The 10478-nt window shown below is 54.3% G+C and overlaps 2 protein-coding genes across 2 annotated transcripts in view; one reads left to right on the top strand and one right to left on the bottom strand.

Moving 5' to 3' along the window:
- Positions 1 to 9398, top strand: part of BEST1 (bestrophin 1) — a 10569-nt gene extending 1171 nt beyond the window's left edge. Inside the window, exons 2-9 of the mRNA XM_006899876.1 lie at positions 638 to 732; positions 1425 to 1658; positions 2245 to 2399; positions 2730 to 2807; positions 4233 to 4385; positions 6756 to 6836; positions 7125 to 7276; positions 8699 to 9398. Coding sequence (XP_006899938.1) covers positions 638 to 732; positions 1425 to 1658; positions 2245 to 2399; positions 2730 to 2807; positions 4233 to 4385; positions 6756 to 6836; positions 7125 to 7276; positions 8699 to 9398 — 1648 coding nt within the window. The remainder of the gene's footprint in view (positions 1 to 637; positions 733 to 1424; positions 1659 to 2244; positions 2400 to 2729; positions 2808 to 4232; positions 4386 to 6755; positions 6837 to 7124; positions 7277 to 8698) is intronic.
- A 56-nt stretch (positions 9399 to 9454) lies between these two features.
- Positions 9455 to 10478, bottom strand: part of FTH1 (ferritin, heavy polypeptide 1) — a 3299-nt gene continuing 2275 nt past the window's right edge. The window contains exon 5 of the mRNA XM_006899875.1: positions 9455 to 9514. Within this exon, the coding sequence (XP_006899937.1) occupies positions 9455 to 9514 (60 nt within the window). The remainder of the gene's footprint in view (positions 9515 to 10478) is intronic.

Genomic DNA, 10478 nt, shown 5'->3' with positions numbered 1-10478 from the left:
AACAACAACAACAACACATGGATCCATGGCAGTGGGTTGTTGGGTTTGTGTTTTGGTTTTTTTGTTGTTGGTGATGGTTTTCTTTTTCAGATGCGTCTGTTTGGTTTTTAAGGAACCTGAAGGTAGGAAGGTCTGGCAGCATAAGACTGTAGGGAGACACAGTGCTAACCCAAAGGCAGGGCCTCTCTGGTGTGATCTCCTCCCATGTGATTTACAGCCTCTGAAAACCTGCTGCAAGGTCAGCTAAGAGCTAGTCCCACCTCATTGGCCATGAGAGACAGAGAACCTGAGATGCACTGCAGAAGAAAGACCTGGCAACCTGCTTCCACACAGACATTTCCTGCCAAGCAATCCCTTGGAGCAGTTCTCCTCTCTAACGCATGGAGGCTCCTCTAAGTGGCCGCTGCCAGTCAGAGTCAGCAGCCCTGCTGAATTCATGGCGGCAGAGAAGACAGGAGGCAGCTCCAGGCCCTGAGGCTGAGGCAGTGGAAGAGAAGGGAGGCTGGGGGGCTGGGGGGTGGGTGGAGGGCAGAGGCAGCACCCTCATACCCTGGGGCCTGGCTGGCCTCCCACCCTGGCCTTGGCCAGCACAGCCTCTGCCTCACAGCGTCCCCCATCTCTGCTCCGCCTCCCCCAGGCTTGCTCTCTCCAGTGAACAGCAGCTGATATTTGAGAAGCTGGTTTTGTACTGTGACAGCTCCATCCAACTCATTCCCATTTCTTTCGTGTTGGGTGAGCTTCCCCCCCCACCCCCTTTCCCATGGAGGAGTGGAGAGGGTGACCAGCTCCCCCAGCAATCTCTAAACTGTGCACACGACCCCGCCCTCAATTCAGGCATTCAGGGACGATCTTCCTCCCCCAATATCAAGCTGAGCAGAAGTTGGGAGGAGGGGAGTGTCATCAGAAACACCTGCCTCAGTGGGGCGCCCTTCGTATCTGTGGCCTCTGGGAACGGCATTCTGTGCCTAGTCAGGTGGCCCCTAGGCCGAGGGGGTCTGGGGGAAGGTGCCCCAGCTGCCCTCCTCGCAATGTCTGACCTTTCTGGTCACACGCTCCCTGGGAAGGCCCTGGGCCGACTGCTAGGAGGTAGGGATGAAGCCAGGGGCTTGTCTGCCTCTGTAGTTCAGGTAAACATGGAAACTCCAACCAGAGACACTGAGGTTCGACATTAGAAATGGTGCCTTATCATTAGCACTGCTTCTGTGGGAAGCGCTGCCATTATGGCCTGCTGCAGGCTTCCTGTGCAGGAGAGAGGGCTGGGTAGATATCTGAGCTGGGGCAGGCTGGCCTGGGACCCTGCAAAACTCCTTGCTTGGAGAAGCGAGGTTCTGGCAGCCTTCCTCTTCCTGGGCGCCAAACGTGGCGGGCGCTGGGCCCTGGCCACAGCCTCGCCCCCGCCCCGCTCCCGGCCCCGCTTTGCCCAGGCTTCTACGTGACGCTGGTGGTGACTCGCTGGTGGAACCAGTACGAGAGCATGCCGTGGCCTGACCGCCTCATGAACCTGGTGTCCAGCGTGGTGGAGGGCAAGGACGAGCACGGGCGGATGCTGCGGCGCACACTCATCCGCTACGCCAACCTGGCCAGCGTGCTCATCCTGCGCAGCGTCAGCGCCGCGGTCTACAAGCGCTTCCCCAGCACCCAGCACCTGGTTAAAGCAGGTGGGCGGGGCCCTCGGCACGGGGGAGAGTGGTGGGCGGGGCCGAGCACGGGGCGGGGCTGTGGCGGGCGGGGCGATGGGAGGGGCTACGGAGGGACGGGGCCCTAGAGGGATGGGCGGGGACTGCCAGAGATGGGCGGGGAATCCGTGATGGGCGGAGCCTTGTGCGTGATGGGGCTGGCCTGTGGGCGGGACCTAGAGGGTAGGTGGGCAGGACTTAGGAGCCGGATTGGGCGGAGTAGAATCAGGTGCCTGGCAAGGGGAGAGCCAGGAAGCTACCCTTGAAGAATAAGGGGATTGAGGTGTGTGTAAGGACTTTGGAGGTTAAGGGGACACTGGCGGAGGCTGGGCAAAGTGGTGCGGCATGGAGTCGGCCTCCTTGGGACCTTCCTTTCCTGCCTCTGGTTTCCGGTCTGTGACCCTAGCCTTGACCTGCTCCAGGCAGCCCCCTCCCACGAGCTTGTTCTTGAAATAAAAGAGTATAACGAGCGAGATTCTTAGGGCTTATTGGGGCCCTGGCCGCCCAGCTCTGGCCTCCCTCTTCTGCAGGTTCCCCTCTCCAATGCCTTGTCCACTCTGCCCCTCAGGCTTTATGACCGCCGCGGAACACAAGCTCTTGGAAAGCCTCGAGGGGCCTCACAACAAGTTCTGGGTGCCCTGGGTGTGGTTTGCTAACCTGTCGGTGAAGGCCTGGAGAGGAGGGCGCATCCGGGACTCGATCCTGCTGCAGAGCTTGCTCAGTGTGAGCTCCTCACCCAGTGGGGCTGCGGAGGAGGAGGAAGGATGTGGCCTGGGGAACTGGCTATCAAACACAGGAGGCTTGTCGCCCGGGGCTGCAGGGGGGTCTTCCCAAAACTTGCAGGAACTTTCCCCACTGTCTGCCCCCTCCAACTTATACGCAAAAATCTTCCCCATCTGTTTTCCGCATGAGCCTGTGAGGTGCTGATTCCTCCCGGGGGGGACACAGAGGTTCATCAAGCTGCCCATGGCCACACAGCCCAGGCTGGGGAGGAGCTGGGAGTGAGCCTGGGTGAGCAGGTGGTGGTCAGCCCCGCTGTGCCTCCTCCCTCAGGAAATAAACATTCTGCGATCTCACTGTGGACAACTCTATGCCTATGATTGGATTAGTGTCCCCTTGGTCTACACGCAGGTGAGGACGGGGCTGGGGAGCCCTGCTACTCGAATTTAGACAATTTAGGAAGCGGCCTGTCGGGATAGAGGACATGCTTAGAGGCCAGGAGGCTCACCTTTGATCAGGTGATGATTCTAGGTCGTTCCAAGCCCAGGCTTCTGTCTAGTCCAGCCCATTAAGGTCATGTTGTTGTGTACCTGAAGGCAGACTCACAGCTGACCCCCAGCGGCTTTTCAGAGGCAGTGAATTGTTCAGAAGTAGATCAGTCATCGTTCTCCCATGAAGCAGCTGGTGGATTAAAACTGTGTACCTTGCCCATGTGATTATTCCCATTTTCTTTTGTAGTTTGGATTTGTTTTGTTTTTTTATAATTGTGGTTGTAAGTGAAAATTTACAAAGCACCTTGTTTTTCCCCCAATTATACACATTTTGTTTTATAGCATTAATTACAATATAATTGCATTTTCCTTACTTCCTCCCTACCATTCTTATCTTCATTTCCATCCTACTCCTCCTTGCTTTCAGGGCAAATGCGGCTTTTAATCTTACAGAACTGGTTCTTTTATAGAGTGGGGAGTTTGCTACTAACCCAAAGTTGGCCGCTCTTTGGCTTCTCAAGTCCACCAGCGGCAGTGCTGGACAGAAACGGGTCCCCCCATATGATTTACAGCTTCAGAACCTCAAGGGAGGTTCAGCCATTCTGACCCAAAGGCAATGGGTTTGAGGGAGGCCCTGGTGGTGTAGCCCTTAGTGAGCTGTGCTTCCAGCCCAAAAGTGGAGTGATTCTTGGGGTGGGGGATTGGGGTAGTGGGTGGTTCTAATCCACCAGCAGCTACTTGAGAGGAAGTTGGACAGTCTTCTGTTGAGATCTACCTCCAGAGTCCATAGACGAGTCACTGTGACTTGGAAACGACAACAGTGAGGTTCCGGGTACTCTGGGGAGTGTGCATGCCTCTCTGGTCGCATCATGGGCCTGTCTATTATTTGGCTGAAAGTTGGGCCATGGATGTGAGTTTTGTTTTGATCTGAAGGGTGACTAAGGGCCATTAAAGCTTGGATGGGTGGAGGGCTGGTGAAAGAGAGGAAGACCCTCAGTCAGGTGGATTGACTCAGTGACTGCTGCAGTGGGCTCCAGTGTGTCAGGAAGTGTGAGGATGGCACAGGGAAGGAGAGGGTTTAGATCTGTTCATAGGGTTGCTATGGTTATACTTGACTCAACGGCATCTAGCAACAACAAAGGCCATACTTAGGGGATCCACCAGTCCCTATTGGACCCCTGAGCCTAGGCTTTTCTATGCTTGAGTTCTGTTCCATGGTTTCCTGACTATCCCCATTTTATAGAAGATAAAATAGTGACCCATAGTCACCTGAGGGTGAGGGGTCAGCCCAGAGAGGGCCCTGAGCCAGCCTGTGTCTGCCTCCACCCCCTCTCCATCCTCCTAGGTGGTCACAGTGGCTGTCTATAGCTTCTTTGTGGCTTGTCTGATTGGGCGGCAATTTCTGGACCCAGCCAAAGCCTACCCTGGCCACGAGCTGGACCTGTTTGTACCCGTCTTCACATTTCTACAGTTCTTCTTCTATGCTGGCTGGCTGAAGGTGCGTCTGCTGGGCAAGGCTGTGGGTGTACCCTGGGAGGTCATGGGCAGGGGCTGGAGTAAAGGGAGAATGAACAGCCAAAAAGAGAGTCTTAAATGTAAAAAGAATGGTACTGGGCACTGACCACACCCAGTGGGAGGGTTTTAAATGTTACTGATCTATTCATCTTCCTGGGATCCTTGGTACCAGCTGTCAGGAGATCAGGAGATGGTTTGCACTGGACAAATCTCCAGTCAGAGACTTCTCCAAATTACTGAGGAATGATGATGTCAGTTTGAAGAGTAAGGTGCTCCTGATTCAGGCCGTGGTCTTTTCCTTCAAATCTGAGAGCTGGACAGTGAATAAAGATGGCAGAAGGATTGATGCCTTTGAGCTGTGGTGTTGGAGAAGAGTATTTAGTATCCCGTGGACTGCCAAAAGAACAGATAATGTCTTCGAGAAAGTACAGCCAGAGGGCTCCTTGGAGGCAAAGATGACAAAGCTTCATCTCATGCTTTGGGCATGTTGCTAGGAGAGGTTGTTCCTTGGAGAGGGACATCACACTTGGAAAGGTGATGGGTCGGTGAAGGAGAGGAAGACCATCAATGAGACGGATTGACATGGTGACTGCAGCTGTGAGCTCAAGTGTGTCCGGGATGATGACGGTGGCGTAGGAGCGGGTTCAGATCTGTTGTTTATATGGTTGCTCTGAGTCCTACTCAGCTCGATGGCCCCTGACAACAACATTCATCTTCCTTCCGACAAACTGGCAGAGAGAAGACAGACCTGCTTCGAGGCCTTGGCCTGATTCCCAGGCTCTCTGTAAGGTCTGAATTTAGCAGATGTGAGAGCTGCAGAGAAACCTCACGCAGTCGAATCATCCGGGGCCCTTTATGAGGATATTCCTCAAGTATTTGATCAGAACAATGGAAATGTGTGGAACAAGGGACAGAGTCAGGCTCTGCTATCGGTGGCTTCCTACTCAACCCAGAAATTCCTCTTTGGCACAAATCTAGCCCCTGCACTCAATGAAGGGAATCCCTGAATGACACAATCAGTTTTAGTCCACCCGGAGGTGTCTCAGAAGACAGACCTGGCTGGCTCTCTGCTTCTGAAAGTTCACATCCTTCAAAGTCCCGGAGCAGTTCTGCTCTGTACTCACAGCGTCACCATGGAGCAGGAATCGACTTGACAGCAGCTAACAACTTAGAAGAGCAGGTCTCCGGATGATGCCAGCAGCTTGCGTTGAACTACTAATCTAAAGGAGCGGGGTTTGAATCCACCAGCTGCTCTGTGGAAGAAAGAGTGTCCATCTCTTCCCATGAGATTTACAGCCTCTGAAAACCTACTGTTGGGTCAACTATGAATCGGTCCCCACTCAGTGGAACATAAGAACAACCTAAAGGTTGGCGGTTTGAACCTCCCCAGTGGTGCATCGGAAGAGAGGCCTGGCAGCGCTCAGCTTCACAGCCTACAGACAGGAAAACCTCATGGGCAGTGCTTCTCTTCACCCACAGGGTTGCCGGGAGTCAGAATGGAGTCCACAGCGATAGGCCTGGCTTTGGGGTTCTGACTTAGTCCAACACTGAGATTAACGAACCCCCACCCCCGGAAGGAGAGGTGGCACCATCGGCCTGACTCAAGGCGGCTGTTTGGGAGATATCTCGTCCTCGCCCCAGGGTGCTCCCCCCCCACGTCCACTTCTCTTCCTAACAGGCATGAATAACAGCTTCCTCTCCATTTTTCCTTCCTCCCCCGCCCCACCGTCTTCCCTTTTTCTCCCTTTATTTTGGTAGCTGTGTGGGTGGCAGTTCTGCCGGCCTCCGCTCCTGTCCATGTCCCAGCATGCACTGCTCCCTTCCTGTGCTCTCCGTTAACCTGCGTGTTTACAGATCAAACCCATCACGTGGCCTGTCTGCTGGAGATTCTCCAGTGGCCCCCGAGGCCCCCACAATGTCCCCGGAGCCTTTCACACATCTCATCACCTCTGCAGGGATTTGTCACCTGTTAGCGATTAGCTCAGAGCAATCTGCCTGCTCTGACCTTGCTTTAATCCAGACCAACTTCAGCATACATGTCTATTATGTTAGAAAAGGATGAATAAAGGCATGTTTGAAGAGATGAATGAGTGAATACAATGATGCTGTGCTGGGTGAGATTCAGTGAGGTGACAGGGTCAGTGAGGGACTGGTCCAGGGGAGCAGCATGGTCACCAGAAGTGGAGTAGGGGTATCAGTGTTGGGGTGTCTGGTGCTGTCCTATGGTAACTTTGAAGTTGGTGGTCATGCAGAAGGGCCTTGAGTGGGGTGCATGGAAATGGCAGAAGCCAGGATTTGAGGGTGCCTCATAGAGTCCTGTCTAGGACTCCCAGAGCCTCACCTGTCCCCTAAGGTCGCCGAGCAGCTCATCAACCCGTTTGGAGAGGATGACGATGACTTTGAGACCAACTGGATTGTGGATCGGAGCCTTCAGGTACAGGGACAGGGAGGGGGAGAGGAAGGAGGGAGGCAGGCCATCCCACAGACCCAACTCAAAGATTGCAGCTGAGGGGACCCCCAGTCCTGCAGGGAGGCCTCGGTGTGAATGCCCATTTTCCTCAGCCAATCACTCACTCACAAGGCCCTTACCCCAACTTCAGAGGCTGCAGAGAGGCATCAGTCTGTCCATGTCACAGCTAGAGAAACTGAGGCCCATAGTAAGCTGAGTCTTCACCCAACCCCCTGCTCCTGTTGCACTTCCGCTTCTGTCCACACCGGCCAGGTGTCCCTGTTGGCTGTGGATGAGATGCATCAGAACCTGCCCCCACTGGAACGGGACATGTACTGGAACGACCGGGACCCGCAACCCCCCTACACAGCTGCTTCTGCCCAGACCCGACGACCCTCCTTCTTTGGCTCGGCCTTTGACATCAGGTGGGTAGTGTCCCTCAGTCGCTGGGACAGGTGGAAAAGCCCCTGCCTGCAGGCCTCTACCTGAGGACTTATATGAACCAGGTGCCTAATAATTGCCAGCTCTTTCTATCCGTTAACTCTTTCCCCCTCTTAACAACCCTGGTGGACTCGTTCTAGTTTTCAGGTTATTCTGTGCAGGTTCAGAAAGGGTATGTTAGTTGCACAGCCCAAGGTCACATAGCAAGTGGCACGTGTCTGGCAGGCAGCCTGGACCCTTAGCTATCTAACCCTGTGCAGCTCAAAGTCACCTAAAGCTGGAAGGCTTCCTTGAGACTGAGGTCTAGGTCCCCCTTTCCAAAGCTGGAAACAGGCCCAGAGAAGGAAGACGTTCGTTCAGGGGCAGCCAATGATCAGTGATGCAGTTAATTTTCAGATAAGCCAGGGTGTTTGGATGGGAGATGGAGGTGGGCTCCCCTGGGATCTGGGAGGGGTGACAAATAGGTCGCACAGGAGTCTGGGTCAGCATAGGGGAGTTCTCGGGTCACCCACAGCACCCAAACATACCCTGGGAGGGTCAGTAGGGCCACCCCATACAGCCCTCTCTCTTGTGTGTTAGGGTATCTCTCTCGGTTTCCAGCACATTCTCTCCTCTTTTTAAGAACCAATCAAAGCACTGGAAAGAGTTCCTAGTTGCGGTAAGGAGGGTTTGGGAAAATGAGCCAATGAAGGACAAGGGCTTGCTTAGGACAGAAGCATTTCTGAACGTGGTCTCGGGCTTTGCGTGGCCTGTGTCCCAGAACAGTCAGAAGGCCCTGAGGAAAGTGAATAATACGAAGACATGGCCTCGCCTCCCCGGAGCTCAGTTACAGTGAAGCCGAAACTCTGTTTGAGTCCAAAATACAAAGTGCTGGATATCTGAGAGAGGGCTAGAACTCAGGACAGAGGTCACTAGACTGCCTGGGAGAGGGCCTCCAGCCAGGCTTGGAGCTGAGTCTTGGAGGATGCGAATTTGGACACAGACAAGGAGGCCAGGCCATATGCTGGGGCGGGTAGCTTCCTCCTGCAGAATAAAGGCCGTGGGCCCCCAAAGGCTGCTGCCCGGGAGCCCGCTAACCTGTGGATGCTGCTCTTTGGTTAGGACCACACATCTGTGGTCTCGCTAAGGGGCTCTTGGTCCCTGTCCGAGATGCCCATGCCTGGGAGTTCTGTTTGCCGGGGAGTGAGGAGTTTTAAGGGATGGCATAGGTGAGAATGAGGAGGCTTGGAAGTGCCAGGGGAGGGAGCTTAGATGACCTCTGTGAGCAGGAAGGAGCCTCAGATACGTGATGTCTCAGAGGGAGAGTCCAGACACTAAGGAAGATAGTGAGTGGCCTTGGCTTTGGCCTTAGCCGGGAGGCGGGGGGCAGGGAGAAGTGAGTCAGCCTTCACCCCTCTTCTCTGCAGTGTGAGTAAAGATGATATGAAGTTTCAGCCAGCACACAAGGGCCAGGATGAGGAGGGGATCGGGCCCACTGGCATCATCGGCCGCTTCCTGGGGCTACAGTCCCACGAGCACCCCAACAGGACAAACTCCAAGACACGACTGCTAGCACACAGGAAGGAGTGTGTTCCTCACAAGATGGGTCTCGCTAAGCACCCATTCAAGGAGCCCAAGGGGAGTCTGATGTTCCCAGGAGGCCAGCAGGTCCCCGGAGACCTGGACGACAGCAAGGCTTGGAAGCTCAGGTCCAGCCCGCTGTACGAAAGGCCAGGCTACCACAGCGCACCTGAGACACCTCTCAGCCACACCCCCATAGTTTTCCCGCCGGAAATGTCAGCGCCCTCCAGGCTGGGCAGCCTTACAGACCTGGACAGCACCGTCTTAGGCCACAGCTTGAACCCTCTGACTTTTGGGACCAGTGGTTCTGAATTGCTCCCGGAGAGGGCCACAGCCAAGGAGTATCAGGAGGAGGGTGGTGGGAGGAGGAAGATCGTGGAGTTTAACCTGCCAGACGTGTCAGAGGACCCCTATCACCTCAGCCACCCCCCTGCCAGCCTCAGAGAGCCCTACTGGGACTTGGAGAACAGGTCCGTCCCAGAGTCGCTGCACTCCCTGGTGGCCCTGCCTCCCCAGCGTTCTTTGCTTCTGTCACTGTCAGAGTAGCTCAGCTTGGGCCTGGGACCTGGGCAGGGGCTCTAGGGGAGCCTTGGGGATTGTGTTCACTTGGCTCCAAAGCCCATGGTCACCAGGCAGACAGACGTCCTTGGGCCCCAGGTGTGCTAAAACATCCAAGGGCCTTGTGAGCAGGGATGGCTGGCACAACACCCTGCAGCACAATCAGGGGTCTCCTCCAATGAGTCATAGCAGGGAACGGTGGGAGTCCTACCACACCCCTGGGAACAGGCGGATGAAATGAGCCCTTGGGTGTAGTTGATTCCTCACAGCTTTGGGGACCTCTCTGTACCCCAGAGTACTTGTTAAAACAGCCCCTGCCCCTTCTGAACTATAAAGTAGGAAGGACGTTTAACTTCCTATTTCTAGCTGCTCAAGCTGTTTTTTTGTGTGGTCAGAACACGTTAACTACTTTGATGGTCACTTTCAAAAGGCAACAATCAGTTCTAAGACTAAAAGGCAACTTTTAGAAAACCATACTTGTCTAGGTAAGGATGCTGATGTGGTTGTTAGCTAGCAAGGGACCAACTGATGCTGCAGTTTACGAAGATGTCCTGGTGATGCGGGGGGCTATGTGCTGTGCTGCCAACTGAGAGGTTGGCAGTTTGAATCCACTGGGTGCTCCCAGGAAGGCCTGGAACACTGCGTAACTATACACCATACACGTGCATTCTCAAACTCCTTAATAGAGATGATGAGCATTTGTTTCCCAAAGGGCTTTCCCAGCCTGCTCGTCCACAAGTGGGACACCGACCAAGTTGTGCATGATGGAGTCCTCCGACGGCAGGCAGCTGGGCTTGGTAAAAAAAATGTCATCCCAGAAACAGGTCTCCAATATCTTCTGTATTTACTGTGTGGGAATTATACACGTCACCAAAATCCTAGTTTAGTATCGATAGGGCTTCCTCCTGTCCAAAATCCAACATCCCCACATCTCAAAATCATCCCCAAACTAAAGAGTTTAACACAAATTAGTGTAAGTTTCATTTTATTAAATGTGACTGAAGCAGACACCGTGGTGATTAAAGAATTTAGCCAAGATGGCTTAGACTTCTGGCCCACCAAGATCTC

The sequence above is a fragment of the Elephantulus edwardii genome, unplaced genomic scaffold, assembly GCF_000299155.1.
Source record: "Elephantulus edwardii isolate Elephantulus edwardi_28Jun2011 unplaced genomic scaffold, EleEdw1.0 scaffold00268, whole genome shotgun sequence".
In the NCBI taxonomy this organism is placed as follows: Eukaryota; Metazoa; Chordata; class Mammalia; order Macroscelidea; family Macroscelididae; genus Elephantulus; species Elephantulus edwardii.
This window is presented reverse-complemented; position numbering and strand designations above follow the sequence as displayed.